Genomic DNA, 27970 nt, shown 5'->3' with positions numbered 1-27970 from the left:
TATGTGAGAAAAAGTGCTTCAATGTGCTGTGCAATCTAAAAAAGCTCAAAAGTGCTCCAATGTAATTCATGCGATTCAGTGGTTGCTGTGATATCAATCCAATATTTTGGTGCTGCGTGTGCACTCAGGTGTTCCCCCTAGGTAATGGCCGCTCACCTTAGAGCGTGTGACCTTGCTGATTAGGCTTGGTCAATGCACGCATTGGAACCTGTAAATGGTTCAGTGGTAAATCCGGATTCCTGTGGTAGCCTCGCTCTGTGCTTCAATATGGTAATGGAGTCCCCTTTTGTGCCTCGGTAATATAAATAGAAAAAGGAGGACTTCATAGTGTAGTATGTTAAAACTTTTATTATGAACACAGTAAAGATACTGTCAGGTCACCTTGAGGCGAGGTGACAGGTGCACACCGTAGGGATCAGGAGTGCACCGCAAGGTTGTGGACCCTACGGCTGACTGCTGCAGACGGGGGACAGATCCCACTGGGGTTAGAGCGTAAGATTCCCTGGGGCACGGAGTCAACCCATGTGACATCAACCGAAGACCCCGCACCTTGTTCCTATATAAGTCGCCGCGTGCCCGGTCCCCGTCATTGTGAGCGGAGGACTCGGCGAGGCAACATCTGAAGAAGAAGAAGAGAAGGACAGAAGAACGGAAGGCGGCGGCGGCGGCAGAAGAACCGAAGAGGGGGACAAGGCCCCCGAAGTCGGAAGAAGAGGCCGGCGGCGAGGAAGAAAGCCGGGCTCCTCCGCTAGTAAAAGAGCTACAAGAAGATAGCGGAGGAGTCCGGCGAGAAGACCCCCGAAGACGGAAGACCCCCGGAGCTGTGCAATAAACTATTTTAACCCTTGTGTGTTGTGTTTTTTTGTACTTTATTTTACAGGTGAATGGGTAGGGGTACATTGTACCCCATACTCATTCACATAAGGTGGGGGGCCAGTATCCGGGGGCCCCCTTATTAAAGGGGGCTCCCGGATTCCGATAAGCCCCCCGCCCGCAGACCCCAACAACCAACGGCCAGGGTTGTCGGGAAGAGGCCCTTGTCCTCATCAACATGGGGACAAGGTGCTTTGGGGTGGGGGGGCCGCGCGGCCCCCCTTCCCCAAGGCACCCCCCATGTTGAGGGCACGCGGCCTGGTACGGCTCAGGAGGGGGGCACTCGCTCGCCCCCCCTTTCCTGGCTGGCCGGGTAGCGTGCTCGGACAAGGGTCTGATGTGGACCTGGGGGGACCCCCACGCCGATTTTTTCCGGCGTTGGGGTTCCCCTTTAAGTCCATACCAGGCGGCGGGGCCAGCGACGTATCCTTCGCGGGCCCCGCCTACCTGGAGACCCGCTTGAAATGAGCAGACTTTTCTCCGGGCGGGAAAAGTCCGTTCATTTCAAAAGTACAGCGGACTGGCATACACACGGCCGGATTGTCCGCCGAAATGCGAGTCCGGCGGGAAGATTGGAGTGTAAAACTACTTTCTAAGTCCGCCGTACTTTCGGGTCAAAAAAGTATGCCGGAGGCTACACACGGGGGGATTGTCCGGCGGACTTGAGTTTGCCGGACTTTTCCACCCGCTTGTTTGATCGTGTTTACACGGCATAAGAGCCAGCAGGTGTTCACCAGTGCCTCTAGTGGTTAGGATGGACTTGGCTGCAACTGGCTCCAGGTCGCGACCCCCAGGGTCCCCCAGCTCACACCCACAGTAGGCAACAGGAGGATAGGGATGGTGAGGGACAAAGCCAAGGTCGGGGCCACAAGCAGACAAGAATATTTTTATTTTTATTTATATTAATTTTATTTTTATTTTTATTTTTATTTTTATTTTAATTTGATATAAAATTCTTTTTTAATTCTTTATATATACAAATTTTGTTGGTTCAGTTTTTAGTATTATCTTAATTTTATGTATATATAATATAATTTTATTTTATTTCCTTGTTATGGTTACATGCAGATATACATTGAAAGAACTTCTAATAGCTATGATTGTAATAGTAGTCTTATAATATCCTTGTTTCCTTGTCGCTCTTCTTGATTGGTAGATGGGCTTGTCTCCTCCCCTAGATGTTAGGCTCCCTGTGATTGGCACTAGCAGGGAGGGCGGGGAGGGTGTCAGCGTATTTATGCTGTAAGCACACATTAGGGCGTCACCTGAAGAAGGAGGCCACGCCTCCGAAACATGTTGTCTTGGGAACAGTTATAGCCAGCGTCAGAGTCAGTACACACGTTGAGAGATCCGCCCCCCGTTGCGAGTGACGTCATCCAGAGCCGGCAGGTCCGTGCGTGTGAGGCGTGGAGAGAGAGTGTACCTGCAGCCAGCAAGCGAACCGAGTACTTAACCATCCGTATTGCTAGCTACTGCAGGGAGCCTAAAATCGGGGAAGGAGGCAACAGTGGAGGCTGTAAATACCAATGCTACTACTCAACGGATGTTTGTGAGTGACATACCTGGCTTTTTTAACCTTTTACTGAGTTAAATAAACTTTAATGCACTAGGGCTGGTGTGCGCTCTGTTTCTCTGTGCTTTGAAGAATAGTCCGGTACACGCCAAAAGGTCAGGATCACAGGCAAACAGGGATAATCAAGACACGCCAAAGTCGGTAACGGAAACCAGAAGCAGAGCACACGGCAGGAAACAGGAAGCTAACACACAAAGGAATACACAATGGTTGATCAGCACTGATGGCCTGCAGTGCACAGGTTAATATAGGGCTCCCTGATAGGGCCTGGGGTGGAGCCATGCTTAGAGGAGAGGTTATAAAAACCACCAGGTGAAAGTGGCTGACCTCTTAGTCTGAAGATATGAGGGAAGGTAAGCAAAGACAGGAAGATCACTGCATAACCATGACAGATACCTTACAGGGTACTCACATTTGCATGGCGCTACAGGGAACTACTCTAAAATAGCAAAAAACCGAGCTGTAATGGCTGATATCGGGGTGGTATGCTGATCGTGGATGCACGAACTAGCATTCTGTCCTGTCCCCTTACCCAACGCGTGTCAATACAGGGGGTTAATTCGTATCTTCCTCAGGGGTGATTTGATTGGACGGTGAACCTGTCATTTGATATAGGATGTCTGTGGCCATTTTGTTGTAGACCGGGGGCACTCTAGTATTGAATCAGTGTAATTCAATGGAAAAAAACATCTAAGCATCCAATAGATGGATACAGGATCTGACCTTTAAGGTTTAATATAACTCCATGATGCCTGTGACCTATAGTGACCTATATAGACCAAACCGCGCTACAAATGGCTAAATATAAGTCCGAATAAATATATATAGCCTGTGCAGTTTCCTTTAGCTTATTAGATAAGGTGAAGTTTTTTTTTTTTTTACATTTCATTATCCAACCATGTGCAAACAAAATACTGTTTTATTTTTCTTTGCAAAAAATACCTAATCACATGTAAAGTGCATTTTCACATCATTCAATAGCCTATGGAAAATTCCCTTGCAAGATAATAATTTGCTTACAAAGTGAACAGCCAATTTGCCTTTAGTAAATATCGAAAAATCAGGATAGTCCAGAATGAATGCAGTTTAAAAATTCTTCTTTATTTTTATTTAATATAGGCATGTCCAATTATCATACACATACTCATATTCAGAGCTAGTTTACTTAATGCATTATTTGTATTACAGGTATTGTTTGAGCTATTGTCATAGTGACACAGTGACACCCATCATCAGATAAAATTGAGGTTCAGAATTATGTGCACTAAAAACAACAATATTCCTTTCAAATTTAACTATAAATGTGGCAATAAAACATGTTTGCATTCATTTCCTATTTCTTCATTATTAAATAATTTGCACTCCATTTGTATTCAGGTCACTTATTTAATTGACCATACTGATCAAACAAATTTTCTTAACATAAGTCATTGTGTAATTAATTAGATGGGTGCTGAAATCTCAAATGACTGAATGTACAAAGATGGAATTTTGTTGTAGGGTTTAGGTAATTTGCAACATTCTATCAATAATCACTTAAATCAACAAAAGAGCAAATTATAGTCATCAAGGTAAAACGCATTCACGGCATTTTCTGAACCGATTTTTAATGAAATCAAGGTCTGCAGAGTTGTTTATTAAAAATACAAATTTATAAAGTGGCAGTTTTTGATGCAATGATTAAACAGTAGTTAAGTTAGCTGTAGACATAAGTTGAATATTACCCTTTGGTGAAAGTCATGTTGATGCACTTGCTGCATTTTGTGAGGATTATGCCGTGTACACATGATCGGACATTCCGACAACAAAATCCGTGGGATTTTTTCTGACGGATGTTGGCTCAAACTTGTCTTGCATACACACGGTCACACAATGTTGACAGAAATTCCAAATGTCAAGTACGCGGTGACATACAACGAGCCGAGAAAACTGAAGTCCAATAGCCAGTGGGGCTCTTCTGCTTGATTCCGAGCACACGTAGAACATTGTGCTTTGGAATTGTGTACACATGATCGGAATTTCCGACAACGGATGTTGTTGGAAAATTTGAGATCCAGATTTCAGATTTTGTGTGTCTGAAATTCCAATGGAAAATTCTTGATGGAGCCTACACACAGTCAGAATTTACGACAAAAAGCTCCCATCGAACATTCTCCGTCGGAAAATCCGACCGTGTGTATGTGGCATTACAGTTAATCAGCAGTCCAGTTAAGCTGTAACCCAGAACAACTGTAGGCTAAAATGGCAGAATCCTTGGCTGTAAAGGATAGTAGGGTTTAGTTACACTCTAACTAATAGTAAACCTTGACCAAAATAAAAAAATTTGCAGCTAATGCAACCAACATGCTATTAATGTTAAATCAAACATATTATTATTTCTAAATTAACTTGTGTTTGTATAAATATGTATGCATTATCCCTACAATGCATATGTCCTAATATAGTAAGTTTTGGCATGCAGTTAACAATTGTCCACTAATCCTAAGCTTAAAGTGTTACTAAACCCACAACAGTAACTACTGTATATGCAGTAACACATGCTTGTTTTACTGTGGAACCTAAGGGGTTAACCCTCTGCATTGTGTAAAAAGATGTTTGATCCTGGCTTCTCTGATCTTCCCCTCCTTCCACTGTCCCCTGATAATTTCCTGATAACACAGAGTCTATGGAGTCATGCTCAGTTTTGTCTGTAATGCAAGAGAGGTTTTTTTTTTCCTTGGGAGGGTGCATGTAATCAGCACAGGCGTAATCAGCACTGTCCAGACAGAGGGGCATGGGGTCTTGCAGTCTCATAGGACATTCAGAAAACTCTTCCTTCAAGCTTTAACCAGTGATCGGTCGGACACTGATAGAAGTCATAAGGCCGCTCTAACTGCTGATGAGAAAATGTATTTAGCAGTTTATATTTACTAGAATAATTGCATTTCCATGTCCTGTTAAACTGTGGGAGACCAGATATAGTGAATGCAGGGTCTAGTAACACTTGAAGCTTTTGTCTACACAAGGACCCTATAAGCCAGTGAGCTGAGGTGGTTGTAAGAATTAGGGGCATTTTTAGAACATTAGGGCTGTATGCAGATGAAAATCGAAAGGGAGTTTTTAATAATGCTCCTTTATTTTAGGTCTGCAAAATGTGGCACAGAAAATGAAGAAGAGATCCTTGATACTGAAGAGACAAGTCCTGGTGTATGCCATTCTATAAATATGAATGAAGAGGTCAGGAATGCAATACTAGCTTATGGATTCTTTGCTATTATTTGGTCTTTTGGAGGTGTTCTTCACCCAGACTCAAAGAAAAGGTGAGCAATGATATGTCCCTGCCATCCACCTACATCATTCTCTTGGTTAGATGCAGTCTTCTTTTATATTTTTTTTATATATCACCTGCACAGCTAAGGAAAAACATGAACAATATGTGTCACAAAATATATCAAGAGTTTTAAACATAAAAAATCATATAACTAAAAATCTAAATTATTAACATAGAGTTGAAGATTTTAACTTTTTCCTGCAGTGGTACCGATAACACTTTCTATTTTTTGTTACATTTAATGTTTTGTTTTGGTTAATTACCTGCCATGAATAAGTAATGCAAGTGAGACAAAATTCTTGTGATCTAATATCTGGGTATAGCAATAATTGATAGGCTTCTTCATTTAGCAATACAGCTTTCTCAACTTCCTCTGTGCTTTGCCATCCTGTCCTTGAACCGGTTGGTAGACTTATGTTGAGAGTTATAAAGAAATAGAAGAAATATGTTCACATATTTTACCACTGTCATCATCTTCATAATCACTTTCAACACCACTACAATATTATACATTGTTAGATATTTGGTAAGGTTGAATGAGGGCACCAGTCTATCGAGTTCAACTAGTGTGGGTGTGGGTATGCGTGAGTTTATATTATGTTTATCTCCATGTCCCTGTATGTTGGGATCATTAAGATGCCCACCTAAGCGTTTTTTTAAACTATGGACACTCCCCACTGTCACCACTACTTATGTGAATATTTTTTTTCCTTATGCTGGAAATATTTATATATTTCAATCATATCCCCTCTTAAATGTCTCTCCTCCAGAGAGAAGAAGTTTAATGCTTATAGTCATTCTTCATAAGTGAGATCCTCCAACCCTCGTATTAGCTTTCTTACTCTTCTCTAGACTCACTCCAGTCCCAGCATGTCCTTCCTGAGGATTGCTGATCAGAACTGGATGACATACTCAAGATTTGGATGAACCAGAGTATTGTAAAACAGTAGAATTATAGTCTTGTCTCTTGAGTAGATACAATTTGTAGTGCATGCTAATAGTCTGCTGGCTTTGTTTGTTGTAGCTTGGCATTGTATGCTATTGCCAAGCCTGTGATCTACTAGGACCCCATATCATTTTCCATCTTTGATTCCCCTAGAGGTTCTACCCCTGGCAAGTAATTAGCATTCATATTTTTAGCTCCCAAGTGCATTACTTTGTTGCATTTTTCAATATTAGACCTCATTTGTTATGTAGTTGCCCTCCCCAATTATTTTATTGAGATGTTTTTGTAAAGTGTCTATATCCTGCTGTGAAGTTATTACCCTGCTTAGCTTTATATCATCAGCAAACACTGAGATTAAACTATTTATACCAACTTATATCATTTATGAACTAATTAAACAGAATTGGTCCCAGGACAGAGCTTTGGGGTACTCACTTACAACTCCAGACCATTCAAATTATACACTTTGCATCACAACCTTCTGGACGCGCTCCTGTAACCAGTTTTCCATCCATGTTCAGGTACATGTATAAATACATAAGTGGTCCATATAGTGAACTTGATATGAAGTTATTCATGTTAAGGTCATCAAAGAGAACCTGTCACGTACCTAGTGGTGAGCCCGGAATGCAGAAGTAGACCTCTCTTGCGTCCCCGACTCACGGCCCCTGATGATGGTGACAGGAGGCACGGGAGTCAGAGGTAGCACGAGTGCCTGGCAGGATCAACAGCCGGTGGATGGATCTGGCTGACTTCAGGAACTGTAGCTGGACAAGCAGGCCCCAGTGACAGCAGACAGGAACCAGTAGACAGCAGGAGACCAACAGGAACAGGTGGATCACTCAGGGGCAGGCACAGAGAAGAGTCAGGCAAGCCGGGTCAAACCAGACAGTCAGTACAGGAACAGATGCAGCAGGCAGAGGCAGGAACGTGGAACAAGCCAAGTCGATAATGAATGAGCACGGATGGACCAGAGGATGAGACAGGTGCAGAGTCGTAGACAAGCCGGAGGTCAGAGGCAGGCAGAAGGCAGGGAAGGTCGCAGGTCAGGCCGGGTCAATACACGAACAGATCAGATTCAGGTAATAGTCTCAGGAACGCTGTAGATCAAGCAGCAAGATCAGAAGGGAGAACTGGGTTCAATTAGCCCGCCTGGCGCGGGTAACCGTGCGCGCACACGCACGCGAACGCGCGTGACCGCGCGCAACCGGGCGACCGCAAACACGCGCACCAGGCACCCGCAGGCGCGCACAGACAGGTGATGGACCACTGTCCCCAGCCAGCCTTTCCTGACAGAATCAAGGGGAATTCTTTAAATTTCAGAGAAAAATTGATTTAACCTCTATATATGTGAAGGCTTGTTCACAGTAAGCTGTGAAAATGTGGAATAGACTACCTCAAGAGCTGATTCTGGCCCACTCAGTAGATTGCTTTAAAAAAGACCTGGATTGTTTCCTAAATGCACAACACATAACTGGATATAGTTATAGGTAAAGTTGATCCAGGGAATATCCGATTGCCTTTTGAGGGATCAGAAAATTGGATCATGCTTTGTTTTTTCCCCTGGATCAACTGTGGGTATAGGATTGAATATATGTTTTATTTTTTATTTTTTATGTGTGTTTTTCTTTTCTCTGTGGGTTGAACTGGACAGACTTGTGTCTTTTTTCAACCAAACTAACTATGTAACTATGTGATTAGATACAACATGCTTCAATTGGTAAATTAAGCATTTATGTGAAACTGTGTTGAATGCTTTGGTGAAATCCTGATACACCACCTCCACAGGTCTACCTCTGTCTAGATGGCAGATCACTTCCTCATCAAATGTTAACAGGTTGGTCTGGCAAGAACGATGGATACTTTTGCTACTGTTTTCATTGGAAAATTCTTGGATATGGCCCCTTATTCAAATTATTGATGTTAGTCTGTAGTCACAAGATACTGTATATACCTTGGCACTTTTTCAATTCTGGTACCACGTTACCTTTTTTTCCAGTCACCTGGTACTATTTCAGTCATTAAGTTGTCTGTAAAAATTAGAAATAATGGTCTAGCTATAACATAGCTACGTTCTTTGAGCATTCTTGGTTGTATGTCATTTGGTCCTGGTGATTTATTCACATTAAAGTGGTTTTAAAGCCTTAAGTTTTTTCTGTGCTTCAGGATCCCCCCAGTATCCCCCTTTATACTCATCTGAGCCCGATCCTGATCCAGCAATGTGTATGAGAGCAGTGGCACTTGCCGCGGTCTCCCTCCTCACTGGGCAGAATGATAGCAGCGGGAGCCAATGCTGTCAATCAAATTCTGTGAGGGGCTGAGTGAGTGCCCTCAGACAAAGTTGCTTCCTACGGGGGCACTCTCCGAAGAGGAGGAGCCTGGAGTGCTGGTGGCAGACCCCAGAAGAGGAGGATCAAGGCCGCTCTGTGCAAAAAACATTGCACAGGGCAGATAAGTATAAAATGCTTATTATTTTAATAAAAAATAAAAATAAAGCTTTAATGTTACTTTACGTTTTCCAAGTCTTTTTTGGACACTGGTTTCTGTTAGCCACAAGAGTACAGTGTTATTAACAAGACAATCTTGTTTAATATACTTCTCCTTTTCCTGCAGAGACTGAGAAGAAGAATGTACCATATTTTTGACTCCATGAGACACATTCCCCCCCAAAAAAATGGTGGGAAATGTCTGTGCATCTTATGGAGCGAATATTGACCAGACACCCCCCCATGTCGCCGCCACCTTCTTAGAATACCGTTGCCACATATACCACGTTACTGACCTGCCCCCTGTGCCATCCTCTCCAACAAATGCCATTAACATCTGCTCTGTCCTCTGGGGCAGAGGGTGACATCATCACAAGTCGCCGCCCCGCACAGTGTCACTGTGGGGAGATCTGCAATAGCTCCTGGTTTACCACATTCATATCTGGAATGGCACACGGCTCCCCCACTCTATCATCCACTCTGTCTCTGGATCTACTGCATCACCACTTACAACAGGGACAGTGACGGGCATAGAGACACATCCAAGACCTTTCCATCTGAGTACTATCACAGACAGCAGTTGCCTCCCACCTTCTGCTGGGTGGCCATGTCGCTGAGCCCATGTGTCCTCTCCCAGGTCTCCCACCCCACTGACAACGTGATCCTATCAGCAGGGCAGGGTTGCCTGGTGTCAGGGCTGGGCTCTGCCTTTCCTTATCTGAGCTGGCCACTCAGCTGTCAGCTAATTGTCAGCGCCTAGCTCCCCACAGTTAATCAGCTGTTGATATCCTGCTCATCAATCCTGCCTACTTAAGTCGTCCAGCCCAGAGGATCTCTGCTTTTGCCTTTGTCAACATCACAGAGACGCTCTCCTGCACTCCTGTTAAAAAAACTTGCTTGGCTCCAGATCCTGGTTGCTGTTTTACTATGCTCATCTCTGTCTCCCTGACATTTGGCTTATCTGACTATCCATTTCTGGTTCCTGAACTCGCTATGTTTTGACTACATTTTTTCTATTTACTTGTATTATTAAACAAGTGTAATTTAACTGTACTTTTGTCTCGGTCTGATTTCATTGTTTCTGAAACTTTGAGAGTTTCTGCTCCTGTGTTGGCACATCCTGATCCTACGTTACCTTTTATCCTTGAGGATGATGCTTCTGAGACTGGAGTTGGCACCCTTCTGTCTCAGCGTCCTAACTCTGAGAGCGCTATGCATCCTTGTGGCTACTTTTCCAAAAAATTGTCACCTGTGGAGTGCAATTACGAGATTGGTGACAGAGAGCTGTTAGTGATCATTTTAGCCCTGAAAGAATGGAGACATCTCCTCGAAGGTACCACTGTGCCGGTTCTCATTCTTACTGACCATAAGAATCTCACATTCGTGTCTGAGGCTAAATGCCTATCTCCCAGAAGCAGCGGGATGGGTTCTTTTCTTGTCTAGTTTCAATTACATTGTCTCATTCTTACCCGGTACTAAGAATGTAAGGGCTGACGCTTTGTCACGACAATTTTCCTCCACTTCCAAGATGGAATTGGTTCCAGTTCCTGTGATTCCTCTTGATCATATTCTGGCTACAGTTCACACCAGTCTCACATCTCCTTTGGGTGACAAAATTCTTGTTTCTCAGGTCCATGCTCCTCCTGAGAAATCTTGTGACCACTGCTTTGTCCCAGAAAGTCTCCATACTGCTGTGCTCCAGACTTGCCATTCTCCCAAGGCTGCTGGCCACCTTGGGGAAAATCATCTCTTTTGGGCCATTTCCCAACAATTCTGGTGGCCTAGTCTATGTGCTGATGTTACCGCCTTCTTAGCTGCCTATTCCATATGTGCTCAGAATAAGACTCCACGATACCTTCCAGTGGGCCTCCTACAACCCATATCCAATGAAGAGACACACACCTGTCTATGTATTTCATTGTGGAGTTACCTAACTCCCAGGGCAACACAGTTATCTTTATGGTGGGTGACCGATTCTCGAAAATGTCCCATTGTATTCTACTTAAGAATTTGCCCACTTTTAAGGAACTGGCTTCCATTTTTGCTCAGGAGATCATTCGGTTACATGGGCTAACCAAGTTGATTCTCTCAGCCAGGGGTAGTCAGTTTGTGTCATTTGTGTCCTGGTAAGCCTTTTGTGGACAGTTGGGAGCTTGGCTTGCTTTCTGCTCTGCATATCCCCCACATTCTAATGGTGCCACAGAACGAGCCAATCAGTCCTTGGAGCAATTCCTAACTTGCTATATTTCTAACCATCATAACAACTAGTCAGACCTCTTGCCGTGGGCAGAGTTTGCTCACAATAGTGCCTTGAATTCTGTTTCCTGATTGTCCCAGTTTATGGCAAACTATGGCTTAAAACCTTCCATGTTGCCCGACTCATTTGTTCCGCAGAGTAAGTTAGAGGAGCATCTCTATGGTCTTTGTTCCACTTGGGCATAAGTCCAGGAGGCTTTGTGACATGCTAATGATAGGTACAGACTCCATGCTGACTGAAGAAGCTTGCCTGCGCCTTTCTACCAGGTTGGGGACAGGGTCTTGCTGTCATCTCATAACCTCTGACTTTGTATTCCTTCTCTGAAGTTTGCACCTTAGTTAATTGGGCCTTTCCATATTCTTTGTAGGATTACCACAGCGGCCTACACATTAGACCTGCCTTCTAATATGCATATTTCAAATGTATTTCATGTCTCCTTATTAAAACCTTTGGTCTGCAACTGCTTTACCACCTCGGTGCCTCTCCCTCACCCTGTACAGGTTGAGAACCATAAAGAGTATGAAGTACAGTCCATTGTTGACTCCCGTAGGTAGTAGTGCATTGGAAAGAGTACGGTCCGGAGGAACTTTCTTGGGTCTCATCCTTGAAAGTACATGCCCCTGTCCTCCTCCATGATTTCCATAGACATTTTCCCCTCAAGTCCGGTGGTCCTCCGAGGGGGAGAGGTCAATGAGGAGGGGGTACAGTCAGGGCTGGGCTCAGCTCTTTCTTCTCAAAGCTGGCCTCACCTGTTGGCTAATTGTCAGGTCCTTTCTCTTCACAGTGACTCACCTGTTGATGATATCCTGTTCATCAGTCCTGCCTACTTAAGCCGTCCAGCACAGATGATCTCTGCCTTCGCCGTGGACACATTTCTGGAGACGTTCTCTTGTGTTCCTGTTAAAGACTTGCTTGGCTGATATTCCTTCTGGCTCCAGATCCTACTTGCTGTTCTGCTACGCTCATCTCTGGCTCCCTGACATTTTGGCTTGTCTGACTATCCATTCCAGTTCCTGACCTCTGGCTATGTTTTAACTATGTTTACTCTGTTTACCTTTTCATTATTATTATTAAACAAGTGTGAAACGGCTGATAAAATCTACTGATTTAGGTATTGTAATAGAATTTACAATTTATATATTTTCCTTTATCAAATGTGTCCACCCTGCTTACCCTTTTTACTCTCTGTCATTACACTTCCCCCACAGTTAGAAACATCTCCCTAGGCAGCGCTATTTTTAGCTCTGATCGCTGTATAAATGTCACTGTTCCCAAAAAAGTGTCAACAGTGTCCAATATGTTCACCGCCAGTACTGGTAAAAAAAATAATAATAATTATTTTTTGTTTATAGTGCAAAAAATAAAAATCGAGGTGATCAAATACCACCAAAATAATTAATAAATAATCATTTATTTATGGGGAAAAAAGGACGTCAATTTTGTTTAGGTACAGCATTGCGTGAGAGTACAATTGTCAGTTAAAGCGACACAGTGCCGTATTGCAAACAATGGCCTGGTCATTAAGTGGGCAAATCCGGTCCTTAAGTGGTTAATATAGCCCCTAAGTCAGTGAAATCCTTTTTTTAGGGCACTCCAACTTCCTCTAACTTTGTCATTGGTACCGGTATGTCCCGCAACAGCTGAGTACTCCCCTGCCCCTTCCAACAATCTGTCCATCTGATCTGCAATGTGCCAAATCCAAGCACCTTGTAAACAACATATTGTTTGGCCATAATGATCTTTGTAAGAGATTGCCCTATCAGCCTGGGTGTATTTATTAGTATGTGTTAGCCCCCCCTTTCCCAAGGCACCCCCATGTTGAGGGTGCGCGGCCTGGTACGGCTCAGGAGGGGGGGTGCTCGCTTGTCCCCCCCTTTCCTGGCCGGCCGGGTAGCGTGCTCAGACAAGGGTCTGATGTGGACCTGGGGGGAACCCCCACGCCAATTTTTTTAGCGTTGGGGTTCCCCTTTAAGTCCATACCAGGTGACGGGGCCAGCGACATCTCCTTCGCAGGCCCCGCCTACCTGGAGACCCACTCGAAATGAGCGGACTTTCCTCCGCGTGTGTGGGAAAGTCCATTCATTTCAAAAGTAGGGCGGATAGTGCGGCGGACTTAGTACGGCGTATTAGTCCACTGAAAAAGTGCCGTGTGTGGGCAAGTAGCCCGTTCGGAAAGTCGGACGGACAGTCTGGCGGGAAGTCCGCCAGACTAAGTCCATTGGATAGTCCGCTACGTGTGTACGCGGCATTAGATGCAGGACCTGGTTTACAAAGAAACAACCTGTTCACATTTTGCACAGCAGTATTCACCCATGAACGGTTATTCAAGGAACATATGCATGCACTGAGGCACATCACTATTCCTGTAGGACATTTTATATACTAATGGAATGAGGATAATCCAGGAAATTAGGAATGATATTTTTTTTTTTACAATGTAGTGGTAATCTTCCTTCATTTTATACTCAACACCAATTGTTTTGCCTAACTGTTTGAGATCTCCTGCTCACTGATCTGAAAACTATCTTTACCATTTCTGGATGGTGCAATATGATGCTGCCGAATGACGCAATATTCTGCCACTGAGAGAAATGATTTTCTATCAATTTGATAATAGTGTTGCTGGTTGATATATTGTAATTTTTGTATTATATAATATACTTTTTGGGTGTAATATAATGATAGTTAAAGTTGGATCTAAAGGCTCAAGTTTTTTTTTTTACCTTAATGCTTTCTCTGTATTAAGTTAAAAAAAAACATTAGCTCCTGCTGCTGTCAATCACAGCCAGTGAGCAGAGAATGGGTACGGGGTTGAGCCATGCTCTGTTTGTCAATGGACACACAGATTGAGGCTCAGGTTCCAGCCTGCACAAGTGCCCCTATAACAAGAAGCTATATGGACACTCAGCCGGGGGGGGGGGGATTCAGAGCGCCAGCAGGAGACCCTCGAAGAGGAGGATTGGTAATGCTCTGTACAGAACCATTGCACAGAGCAGGTAAAGATAACATGTTTGTTATTTAAAAACACATTAACCTTTACAAACCTTTCCAATCACTTAAATATACAATATTGTTCTTGTAATATGTAGTACACATTGCTGTTTTATTTAGTAAACTTCTTTGGTATTGCTTCCTAATAAATGTTGCTGTTTCATGATATCATTTTAACACTGAGGCATAAAGTAATTTGGTGGTCTTGGGTGATATCATCTTAACCACTTCAGCTCTATAAGATTTTACCCCTTTCGTGACCAGGCCATTTTTTGCTATTTGGTACTGCACTTTTAACTGACAAATGTGCAGTAATGTTTTCCTTTGCTGCTATTTGATCATCACTGGGATTTTTAGTTATAGAAATAAAAAAAGACTGACAATTTTGAGAAAAAAATCTATATTTTTTTACTTTCATACATCATATCCAATAAAAAAAGTACAATCTCTTAACACAGTTCGGCAAAAATGTATTCTTCTACATGTCTTTGGTAAACAAAATCATAATAAGTTCATATTGATTGATTTGTGTGAAAGTTATAGCGTTTACAAACTATGGCTTATATACTGGATTTTTTTTTTTTATATTAGTAATGGTGATGATCAGAGACTAGGACTGCGATCTGACACTAACTGGTGCTGAAGGAAACTAACTGCCACTGACATCACAAGTGACATTTTTACAGTGATCAGTGATAATTATATGCACTATCACTGTATTAAAGACACTGGACAGGAATGGGGTTAATTAACATCTAGGGAGCGATCAAGGGGGTAAATATGTTTTAAACAAGTGTTTGTGTGTATTGTGTGCTGTTATTAGAGGATATCTAGTTGTTGCCTTGTAAGGGCTCAACTAGATCAACTAATAACTAGTAAACAGTGTGTACTAACAAAATCATCTGGATGTTTTTTGACACATTTTTAATAGAAAAATTTGAAAATTAAAAAAGTATACAAAGTTCAAATATGTTGCTTTATGAACAAAACATTCAAATGTTTTCACACTCTGCTTTAACAAAACTAATTTTTATTGAAGCTGCTAGTGGCTAGGATGTCAGGAGACTGACAAGATGGTTTTAAACAATAAATCAAGCATGGGAGTCTTTTACTTGCTCTCCATTGAGGCCAAACTTTGTGGCAGGTCTTTCATCAAAAACCTTTACAAGTTCAAGTAATGGCTCATTTTAGTGTTCAAAGTAGAAAGTTAGGACATCTGAAAGATTGTGCCCATCAGCTAGCCCACAAAACACTAGCACTTCCACAATTTATAACTTAAAAATTGTGAAGTGATATGGTAGGTCATAGAATTCAAAGACACTCTGGTACCTTAACACAATTTTTTTTTTTTCAATTACAAGTTTTGATCATGTTGCGATAGCATCATGTGTTAATTTTTAGGATAGCTCTACTGTGTAACTGGCTTAATTTGATATCAGAGAGAAACCTGTGCTTGTTTTTATTTCTGAACATTTATAAACTGATATAATGGTCTTGTATTATTTACATATATCTTTAGCAAAGATTCTTAACTTTTTTTACAATATTTTTTTATTGAAATTTTAGCATAGAAGGACATGGAGCACAATGAAGAGGACTAGGCACAAGGAGATACATGCATAAGTGGAGACCCAAAATAATCAAAAAATCCTCATTAAAAAACAAGTTGAGGTAGAAAAGTATAAATTGTACAAATAAAATGATCAGTTCTGTACAGAATTGACGTTCTCCACAAGAAGGGAATGAGGGGTGGGGGGAAATTTTTCCATTTTAAATTGATGGTTCAACGAGTCTAAAGTGTCACCAATATTAGGGGTGCCTATGGAGTTCCACCTTCTTGTGATGTTGAGTTTGGCCAACAGGAGAAGATGAACAAATACTACAATAGAAGGGGTTTGGGACTTACAGTGAGGCAAGTAATGACAGGTTCGGTAGGCAGTAAAGGTATGTTTATTAACATGTGCAGTAGAATTCTACTTCCCACTTTTTCATGTTGAGTATTTTAGAGTGCATGTTTAGGGGGTGGAAAATTTGTAGAACAGAGATATCCCCTTTTGTTTGGGTTTTTATTGATGAGATAATGCCAGAGGGTTTGAGGTAGTTCTAATGGGCCAGATTTATTAGAAGAAGAGTAGTGCTCTATTTGAAATATTCTATATTTATCTAAGTCCTGATCAGGCAAATTAGACGTGGAAAAATTTACCCCTTTTTTCCTCCAGGCAGTGGTTGACAACCCAGGTATAAGGTGTTCATAGGTCGCTAGAGGGATCTTTATTCTGCAAAAAGGAGTATCAGTGAAATGTAGTTTAAGCAAGGCAGACCATGGTGTTACAGTAGCCTGTATTGTAGGGTAGGAGTTTTTGAGTTATGTTGAAGGAAAGCCGCAAGTGCCACCCTCGGGATGTTCTCTTTCAATGCTAGAACATCGGTAGTCAGATTGTATAGAGAACCAGTATCGCATTTGGTCAAGCACCGCTGCAGTATAATACTTTTGAGCGTTAGGAAGGCCCACTCCCCCTAGATGCTTGGGTTATTTACAGGTGTGCTAAGGCAATCCTTGTTTTTTTTCCTGCCCATATGTATTTGTTCAGAGTGGTATTTAGTTGGGAGAAGAATTTCTGTGGGGTAGGGATTATCAATGTCCTAAAGTGATATAGAAGTTTAGGCAATACTTGTATTTGGTATGCAGCTATCCTGCCCATCCACGTAAGGTGCAATTTGCTGATCTGGCTTAATTCCTCTTCTATCTTACTCAGCAAAGGAGGGTAATTAAATGCATATGTGTTAGAGGAGGATAAAGCCAGCTGTACCCTAAGGTATGTGATTGATGGGGAATCCTAGTTACATGGGAATACCGTTGTAAGCCTGAGTTTCGTCTTTTTAGTTACATTAAGTACTAGGGCATGGCATTTATGGGTATTGACCTTATAGTAAGACACCCTCCCAAATTCATTTAAAAGGGAGTTTACTGATGGGATAGAATATTCTAGATCAGTTAGAGTTAAGAGGATGTCATCGGCGAACAATCTTATTTTATGGCTTTCAGGGGCCTATTTCAATACCCTGGATTGTTTCACTGGATCTAATAGACTCCGCTAGTGGTTCTATAATGAGAGAGAAAATAATTGGGGATGGGGGCAGCCTTGGCGAGTTCCATTGGACAAAGCAAAGGGGTCAGATAGTAGGCTGGAGGTATAGACTTGGGCTGTGGGGTTTGAGTAAAGGGACATGACTGCAGTATAAATCGTACCTGAAAAGCCAAATGTGTTCAGTGTTTTGGATAGGTATCCCCAGTGGACCCTATCAAAGGCCCTTTCTGCATCTAGGGCCAGGAAAGTTCTAGGTCTCTGTGAGACCTCTGCGTATCTCAGAAGGTTTAGCATTCTCCTGGTCCCATCTGGTGCCTGCCTGCCCTTTTCAAAGCCCACTTGGTCAAGGCCGACGAGAGATGGGGTAACTTCCATTAATCGGTTGGCTAAGATCTTAGCGTATATATTTTAAGATCAGAGTTTAACAGGGAAATAGGCCTGAAGTTCTGGGGGAGTGAGGGATGAGGCCTCGAGCATTTCCTTTCATATTGAGGCTGCCTTGTTGAAAATGTATGCTAGTTTAGGAGCTAAGATTGATAGGAAAACCTCGTAATATTCGGTGGAAAATACATCCGCTCCAGGTGACTTATGCATGGGAAGGGAATTAATGACAGATTCTACCTCTTTGATACTGATGGGAGCATTCAGTTTTTGGAGTGTAGGGTTATCTATTGAAGAGAGCCGAATACCCTGTAAGAAGTTATCTATCTCAACTTCTGTCGGTTGGTGGGTGTGCAGGTGCTTGTTTAGATTATATAGGGATTCATAGTAGTCCTTGAAAGTATTGGCTATATCTTTAGGGTTATGGAACATGGTGTTGGTTTGATGGTGTTTGATATGAGTAAGGTTAGAACGGTCTTGTCTTTTTTTGAGTTGAGAAGCTAGGAGTTTACTTGTCTTGTTGTTTTGGGAGTAGTAGGACAATTTCATGCGTTTAAAGAATGTGTCATAGTCTGCATTCAGTTCCTGACGCAGTTCCTTGTGGCAGGAAGTAAGGCGATCTAATATTAGTCTGGAAGTAGTAGCAGGATTTTTGTGTTTGGATTCTAGGTCTGCAATGGATTTATGGAGCTGCGATATGTGGTGTGCAGTTTTTTTCTTTTCTCTGGATGCTATTTGGATGAGGGTACATCTAGTGAACGCTTTCTGTGCACACCACGTCGTCAAGGGGGAGCATTCTCCATTTTCATTGAAGTGGAAGTATTCTTTGATTTTTCCTTCTACCTCATTCCCGATCTTGGGGTGTGATAGGAGAAAACTATTATTGCACCACAGTGGCTTGCGCGATGTTTTATTCATATTCACAACCTCAATAGTCACCGGTGCATGATCCGACCATGTCTTTAGGGTTATGGAACATGGTGTTGGTTTGATGGTGTTTGATATGAGTAAGGTTAGAACGTTCTTGTCTTTTTTTTGAGTTGAGAAGCTAGGAGTTTACTTGTCTTGTTGTTTTGGGAGTAGTAGGACAATTTCATGCGTTTAAAGAATGTGTCATAGTCTGCACTCAGTTCCTGACGCAGTTCCTTGTGGCAGGAAGTAAGGCGATCTAATATTAGTGTGGAAGTAGTAGCAGGATTTTGTGTTTGGATTCTAGGTCTGCAATGGATTTATGGAGCTGTGATATGTGGTGTGCAGTTTTTTTCTTTTCTCTGGATGCTATTTGGATGAGGGTACCTCTAGTGAATGCTTTATGTGCACACCACATCGTCAAGGGGGAGCATTCTCCATTTTCATTGAAGTGGAAGTATTCTTTGATTTTTCCTTCTACCTCATCCCCGATCTTGGGGTGTGATAGGAGAAAACTATTATTGCACCACAGTGGCTTGTGGAATGTTTTATTCATATTCACAACCTCAATAGTCACCGGCGCATGATCCGACCATGTGATGTTGTGCATATTATCATTTCTGACTTGCTGTAGAGTATACCTGTCTGTAAGGAAAAAAAAAAGATTTTTGAGTAGCTATTATGTACCACAGAGTAGAACGTGTAGTCCCTCTCAGAGGCCGTCAGGCACTGCCACAGATACTCATGACATAGAGAGCCTAAATTTAATCTCTGCTTGTGGGACGCTGAGGAGGAGTCCAGTTCATTATTCGGGATCATATTAAAATCTCTGCATACAATTAATTTACCTCTTTGCTTTGTCTTAGCTAACTTAAATACTTTACAAATATATTTTATAGCCTTTACATTAGGAGCATATAAGTTCACCAAAGTGTATATGACCCGGCCTATTTCTGCCACCAATATGATGAAGAGTCCTTGTGGGTCAACTTGGTTCTTCAATAAAGAAAATGTTAGAGTGTCCCGAATAGCAAGACCCCTCACATTAAATTACATCAGTTTATGTTCCATTCAAGTGGTGGTGAGTGCTTTGTTGCCATCTAGTGGTAAAACTTGGTAACTTTAGGAACTCAAAAGAAACAAGAAAAAAAGTATCAAACTGTAATTTTTGGCAACTTGGAACCGAATAGCATTCTTTGCCAAAAGAAAAAGGTTAAGGGAAACATCACTTAACTGGTATATGGGGGGGGGGAAACAGATCAGCTGGACAGCGGTTGATAGGTGATCCGCAACAGAGGCATGTTGTTGGATTAGAAGGCACCAATGGTGCGCCTGTGGATAGTACCTCAGGGCTGGTAATATGAGTAAGTAATTTATCCCACCAGTTATGGCGCGAATTGGTGCGTCTGTCCAAGGGTATCTAATTGGGTACAGGGTCACCATTCTCAGGGATTAGACGCCATTTCTTGAGGAGTTCCAGGCCCTTCTCAAGTGAGTTTATCGAATGTAAAAAGTTGTGCATGTCCACCAGTAATTTGGCTGGGAAGCCCATTTATATAAAATCTTGTGGTTGCGTAAGATTTTGGTGATAGGGACCAAGTTGTGCCTCACTGTCAACGTGGCTTGAGTTAAATCAGCGTAGAGTGTAAATGCCAGCAAATGGGTCAGGCAGTGCAGGGTGTTGTCTGGTATAGATCATTAACTGATCTTTAACATGGTAGAAGTGGATCCTTGCTATAACGTCTCTGGGGACCTGGTCAGACAAGAATGAGGGTTTAGGCAGTCTGTGGGCCCTATCAATTATTATGTCAGCCGACCCCAGAGATGGTAGGGTTGTTAGCATGAGCTTTTGCAAATGCATTTCTTTCATCGTTATATCTAGGAATGGTTGCCCTGCTGTGGGGAATGTGTCCAGGTGCTGATTGTATGTGGAGGATTCCTCCATGTTTTCTCCCTCAGTCCCCGCATCTTCTCGGGCTTCCCCTTCTCCCCAAATCCTCCTCTTCTGCTTCACTGGGCTGCTAAAGGAGATGTGCATTTAGATGGGACTCACCCGAGGATGGCGATGGATTACCACTCATTCTGGCTGTTGGTAGAGAAGAGCTGCTCCCGGCACCGGCGCCATCTTGGATCACTCGGCCCGTGGCTGGAGGGAATAAATCAGTGAGTTTCCTCGGTCCCTCTCTCTTCTAGCGCTTATGCATGGCAGTCTCTATGTACCCCTCATTCTCTGCATTCAATGTGGGCTATCTGTGTCTCCGTGTGCTGGGTGTGGGCCACTGTATTTTACCCGCTGTGGCAGAGCTCCTCACTCATGCCGCTATCCGCTCTGGCCGCCGGCTCTGCCCCCCCCAACATGTGCTGTAGAAAATCATTGCCAGAGATACATGCATACAAATAATTTCTTAATGCAAAACACATCATACATTGATCAATACATGTTTAAAGCAGGGATACATGGCATTGACCATATTGTAAAACATATCATTTTGTTTCAAAAGATCTAATCTGTGGTAAAAAAATTTGATGAAATAGAACTGCATCCTAGAAAGCTTGATGCATTTTGTGGATTTGCTCCACTTATGAGGAGCGGATGCTGAACATATCTGTTGACAATATAAATTTTAAGAAAGAAGAAAATGCCCTAAGGGCAAAGTGGGAGGTGGATTCTTCCTCATTGGACACTGAGGACTGGGAAGATGTCTGGGAATATCCATTCTTACAATTAGTGGCAGCTAGGGATAGACTGGTACAATTTAAAATAGTGCATAGGGTTTATTACACTCCACAACGTCTTCACAGAATTTACCCTTCTGTCCCTGCCTCCTGTTGGAGATGTAACTCGCTCTCAGCGGATTTTATCCACATGTTCTGGAGCTGTCCTCAGATAGTTAGTTTTTGGGTGGAGGTGACTAATTTTATTCTGACTGTGACCACCGTAAATGTACCGCTGTCAGTAGAGATATGCCTATTAGGGTTGGTCGGATTGCTGGCTCCACGCCGGGCGCTCCGCACACTCCTCGGCTTATTGCTATATTATGCCCGTAAATCTATTGTTCTTAAGTGGAAGGCTCCGCTAGCTCCCTCTGTTAATTTCTGGAAGAATTTAGTAAACGCGGCTCTTCCACTATATAAGACCACCTATCTTTCTCGTGGCTGCGGGGCCAAGTTTCATAAAATTTGGGACATCTGGACGGAGTCATGCGACACTAACGCTGACTCGAATGCTGACTGACGGGGTTCCATTGCGAGTAAGTGGAAGTGTCTAGGGTACTGACATTCATGTAGCCCTGGGTCATTCCTTAGGGGGATGGTGAGGGGCTGGTAGGTGGGGGGGACCGCTTGCATAGTTCATCCTGTGGTTGTCTGTAGTCTGCAGTAGAGCATGAACGAGTTTGCAAAGTGTCCTGAGTAATGAGTGGTGGTGCTAGAGGGTACGGTGGATTTTTTTTGGTTGTTTATGTTGGGGGGGGGGGGGGGGGGGGTTTGTTTGTTCCCTGACTGTTTGCTTCAGGGAGTGTAGTAATAATCAGCCTGGGTATGCCCAATAGGCTGTAAGTTGTTTTATTTGTTATGTGCAAAATCAATAAACAGAATAAAAAATAAAAAAAAAGAAAGAAGAAAATAGGTTGGAAGGAAAAAACATCCATCCGGGATAACTTACATATACGGCAATGGGTTCAACCCCTGCAATTTTGCTGACAAAGGGGTGGCCATAACTGTGTGTCCCGGTAGCTGAGGTCATTGAGATAAACAAGGACATGAGGTGCATAAAAAAACAATCTACGGTAGAATTAGGGTCGCCATAGTGTGCTTGGTAATGGGGCCAAAGTTAAAAAAAAATGTGTGTTGGTATAGTGAATCAAATGATGATGCCTAGAAATGATAAGTATGACTAATACCCATAAAGCCTATAAGAGAACCAAAGTGCAGAAAGAACATAGGAATATAACCTAGTTAAACCAGGGGTGAAGCTGGCACAATAAGCATTTACATGAGGAGAGTGCTTGCTCATAAGAAACCACAAAGCAAGAATAAAACCACTTGCCAAATGGATTATCTTGGGTTGCTAGGTTACACTGCGATCTGGGTGGGATGTGCAGCATGACTAACCAATATGGCTGGACAATCTGTTCCACATGGGGATATTTATATGCCACTAAAAACTCCCTGGCCAAAACGCCAGCTGGTGGACAACAATGAAGTCACACATGCAGCGCAATGCGTGGTGCTAATGTGCCACATGTGTGACGTCATTGTTGGGCATCCACTGGCTATCATTGTTAACATCTTGGCCGTTTGTGCAGGGTTTAGATTCTGATGCCAATAATTTGAGGCAGACGCCTCCCACTTCTTATCACGCCAGCATGATGCTGGGAGAGGTCCAGGGAGTTTTTGGTGGCAACGCCATGTGTCACCATTTTATATATGTATTGAGCAATGTATGATGTGTTTTGCATTAATAAATTATATAAATGTATGTACCTCTGGCAATGATTTTTTACTGCACATGTTAGTAAACTTACTTGCTATTGAACTTGTCATTGCTTGCCTAACTCAAAGACTCAAACCCCCTTTATTATACACATATGAATAGAGATGGAGGCACATTTGTATATGTGCCTCGTTCAAAGTCCCAAATACCCCCCTTTTTAGCCTATGAAAAAATACTACACTTGTATTTGAAACAAAACAATCAAGGTCAATATTAAGCAGTGCAATGGATTGGGACATGTTCTATTTGAAGCAAGAAGCTCAGAAATTAGGTGAAACACTTTATTGCAATAGGATTGGAATGATTTACTGCTTTAAAGGAAACTAAGTAAGGAACCAGTTTTACTGCAGATCCTCCAACACAAATAATGGAAGTATAGTGAGTTAAACTTGGCCAGTTTATAGGGGATAAGGCACCACAGTGAACTATTTTCTGTGTAAATCCCAATACATTGGGAAGCCTCATAGGTGGTAGTAAGTGCTTTTCATCACAATGACTTAGGAAATAAGTTACTTAGTTCTGATTCTCACTGCAATTTGGCCTGTAATTACTAGTAACAGGGGGGTCCTTGTTGAGTTTAGGCATCAAAACAATTACAGCTTGTAATATACTCAGGAGGAAGACAAGCTGAGGAAAACAGTAAAATTAAAAACCTGCAATAAATGAAGCAACAGAAGGTATTCAGGTTGTTAGTACTGTGGATTTATGATTGTGTTTTAATACCCAATCATAATCAGAGTTTTAATACCCAATCAATATCAGTTCACATGGATGAAAAAAATCACTTAACACTGGCAGGGTTGATTAAAATGATTAGCTTTTATTCATATAAAACCTTTATCCCAGAAGGAAAGAAAAGTTTGATGTAACTGGTTCTAAAGTGTAAACTGGAGTTTAGCTTCAATCAGTTTAGTGTATGCAAATCTGCTAATACATTTAACACTATCTTCTGCCCAAATTGACAACGCTGCTATCTGCTGTGCCCCCTGTTATCATTTATACACTAGTACAGGAGGTATGTTACTGGCCAGATCACCAGGTGGAAAAAAAAAATAAGAAAAGGAAATTGATGCAGCCATCACATCGAATGATTGGTAAGCTGCAATAAAATACAGTTTTGATTTTGGCTTTTAATACCACTTAAAGTAGAAATGTATTTTAATAGGCTAGGTGTGGTGCGACGAGGGACTTCTATTTCAGTTGAAATTGAAACATGTCTGACCAAGAAAAAGAGTGGCCAGAAATAACCTTTGCGTATAAGTTCACCAAGGTGTAGAGTGAATAACCGAGATTGCAGCGCAAAGTAAGGACATTTTTATCATTTTTTCATACAAGTAGAGCTTTCTTTTGGTGGTATTTGATCACCACTAGGCCTTTTATTTTTTATGATATAAACAAAAACATTTTGAAAAAAAAAACAATATTTTCTACTTTCTGTTACAAAAATATCCAATAAAATTTAATTAGGTCAAAATGTATTCTGCTACATGTCTTTGGTAAAAAAAAAAAAAAAAAAAAAATGAAAAGTGTATATTAATTGGTTTGTGTTAAAGTTATAGCATCTACAAACTATGGTATATATATATATATATATATATATATATATATATATATATATATATATATATATATATATATATATAATGAAAGTTGATTTATTCTGATGTACTGATGGCATTATTCTTCGTTTGTGTTATAACATTTTGCAAATAAATAACCGTTGTTAAAAAAATTAGGCCAAAATTTATTCTGATCCATTTCTTTTGTGAGAATAACATAAATCTGTATTCATTATTTAGTCTGTAGGAAAGTTATAGAGTCCACAAACTATAGTATACATATCTGAAAATCAATCAATCCTGCCCCAAAAAGTTATGTGGGATCTGTAGAATATGTTATTTAGGTGCTGCTGGCCTGTTGTCTATGTGATTAAAGCACTTTTGAGGAGACACCTGATTGGGTACACGGGTGATACTCTTTGACGGTAGTCCATGGTGGAAGATTTCTGATACTGTGGAATATTTAATTTTACTTGTGGCACATGAACTGTTCTTTTTTTGTGGACACTTATGATCTAATTGGATGATATATGGGACTGTTCTCAAGTTTTTATACTTGAGAACAAACTAATTGGATAATATATGGGAATGTTTTCAAGTTTTTCACTTTTTCTGCATGTTTTCTGCATGTTTTTGATGATTGTGTAATTTATGAGCTTTTTTGTTTATATGCACATTTGAGTCTACATTTGGTAATTTGTATTAAGGAGCGCTTCACTATTAGTAGGTGTTAGGACCAAGTTTGCCTGCTGGTGGCACTGTGGTGCTCTGGGTGGAAAGCTGCAGTTTTAGTGTCCACCATTTATTAAAAAATAAAAAATAGTGTCCCTCAATCATGATGCTTGACAGACCAGAAAAATAGAAAAACTGGAAAGCACTCCACATCCATGGGAGGCTACCGCTGTCTGCTCTCTCTTTGTTTTGACAGCTCTTATATAGGAAAGGGGCAGATTACATCAGAAGGGGTGGTGTCACCCAGTTATGTCACCAGGTGGCCACGCCCCCCTAAGAGCTGTCAAAGAGAAGAGAGGGCATATGGTTGGTAGCTTGTCATGGAGGTAGAGCATTTCTAATTTTTTATATTTTTCAGGTCTGTTGGGAATGATGTACCTGATACCCATTCACATGGGGGGGGCAGTATCTGAGGGCCCCCTTGTTAAACAAGGCTTTCAGATTCTGATAAGCCCCCACCCACAGATCCCGACAACCGTAGCCCAGGGTTGTCGGGAAGAAGCCCTTTGTACCCATCAACGTGAGGACAGGGTCCCATGTTGAGGGCATATGGCCTGGTATGGTTCAAGGGGAGTGGGCGCTCATGTGTCCCCTCATGTGTCCCCCTTATTACTCTTATTTTTTATTTGATATTTTTAAAAGTATGATATTAGTACTTATTGTAAGATAATTTTGATAACGATTAGCTGAATTTTTAAAATTCAAAAAAAATCCTTGCCCTTAAAGTGATTGTAAAGGCAGAATGTTTTTTATTGTAATGCTTTCAATGAGATAAGATAAAAAGCCTTCTGTGTGCAGCAGCCTCTCTTAACCCACCTTAATACTTATCTGAGGTCCCTCTAGATCCAGCAATGTTACACAAGACACTCGGCTGGCCGGGACTCCCTTAATCATTGGCTGAGACAGCAGTGTGGCACCATTGGCTCCCGCTTCTGTCAAAGTCAGTCAGCCAATGAGGAGAGAAAGGGGGTGGATCTGTGTCTGTATGGACACAGGGAGCCGTGCCCCCATAAAATCTCTTCAGGGCAGGTAAGTATGACATGTTTGTTAACATGAGACTTTACAATCACTAAGATTAAAATTAATATATTATCCAGATTAATATACCTATTCAGAACCCTTGAAATATCTATTCCCAAATAAGCATTAACTAATATTCCAAACAAAATGCTGTGCTTTACATGGGGGGTAAAAAATGATTTTACCTCTAAAGCCATGGGTGACCTGGGAGGCCCTAATTTGCTAACATATCATCAGGCAGCCTAACTAGCCCAGTTAGCGCTGACTATTGCTTACAGAACTTAATCGGTTTCTGCTGAGGCTTTTTCCTGTTACCCACTGTCAATCACCTTACTTACATGGATCCTGAACAAGAAGCAACCTTCTTGTTGAAAAATATCTTCACTTCACAGTTGATAAACAGTCTGGGTCATACAAAGAAATAGTAGATCGTGGAAACTGGAAAAATATCTTCACTTCACATATACTTCACTAATAGTGCGATAGCTCCGATAGCACTCAAAATACAGAGGCCTGGCTGGAATGGACATTTGGCACAGTAGTATTGGGTGTTGTGGCAAATTCCTTTACTTGAACATACACTACATTTTTTGAGGGTTTGTGGCCTGTTTGGGGAAGAGGAAGGATATTGGGGACGTGCTTTTCATGAAGTCCGGCTAATGTATTGGAGCACATTTGTTCAGGGCCATGGCTATGCAGATAGAGAGGGGCTGTAATATTGTCCTCCTGAAATTTTAGGTAGGTTAGGGATCTTTGTGTGCACTTGGAAAAGATAACTTATGAATTGTACAGACCTAGTTGAAACAACTTTCTTATACCAAAACCGTGATCTCCTGGTGGCCAAGTAGGGCTGCATCCTCTGGTCATCCAATCCATCCCCCATAAATAGGTTATATTCCTGTACATATTTTGGCTTCTGGACAGAACCTCGTCTTGCTTGAAGTTCCACCAAGGTGTGATTATGTACTGTGGAAAGGATGTAGGCATCTCTTTTATCTTACTTTAGGGCTGGTACCTTTTCATTCTGCAAACTGGCTTTTTCCCCCTGTTTCAATTGACCAATCTCTGTGGGAAGCCCTTGCAATTGGACTGTGCTGTCCTACAGGCCACAGTCGTCTTCGGGTAGAGATGACGGGACAGTGGGAGACTTGTGTAGAAATTATATACCTATGGTTGGTCAGTTGCCAGACAATTTTGCCGCTTGTCCCTATATACATAGGGCATCCAGGGGGTTTAGCTGGCTGTACTTTCCCTCATAAATTTGGAAATCATAGGTATAACCAGTGGCCCTGTCGCTTGCCTTGTAAAATGTTACCCCGTGTTTGGCCCATTTACTAGGGAGGTATTGT

The 27970-nt window shown here is 41.9% G+C and overlaps 1 protein-coding gene across 1 annotated transcript in view; it reads left to right on the top strand.

The window, feature by feature from the left end:
* Positions 1 to 27970, top strand: part of LOC143962680 (dynein axonemal heavy chain 3-like) — a 2426925-nt gene that overhangs the window by 1182972 nt on the left and 1215983 nt on the right. The window contains exon 39 of the mRNA XM_077472045.1: positions 5569 to 5745. Within this exon, the coding sequence (XP_077328171.1) occupies positions 5569 to 5745 (177 nt within the window). The remainder of the gene's footprint in view (positions 1 to 5568; positions 5746 to 27970) is intronic.

This window comes from Lithobates pipiens, unplaced genomic scaffold, assembly GCF_037356315.1.
Source record: "Lithobates pipiens isolate NorthernLeopardFrog02 unplaced genomic scaffold, aLitPip1_a1.2 Scaffold_8, whole genome shotgun sequence".
In the NCBI taxonomy this organism is placed as follows: Eukaryota; Metazoa; Chordata; class Amphibia; order Anura; family Ranidae; genus Lithobates; species Lithobates pipiens.
The sequence above is the reverse complement of the archived record's forward strand: the minus strand, read 5'-3'. Positions and strand labels throughout refer to the sequence as shown.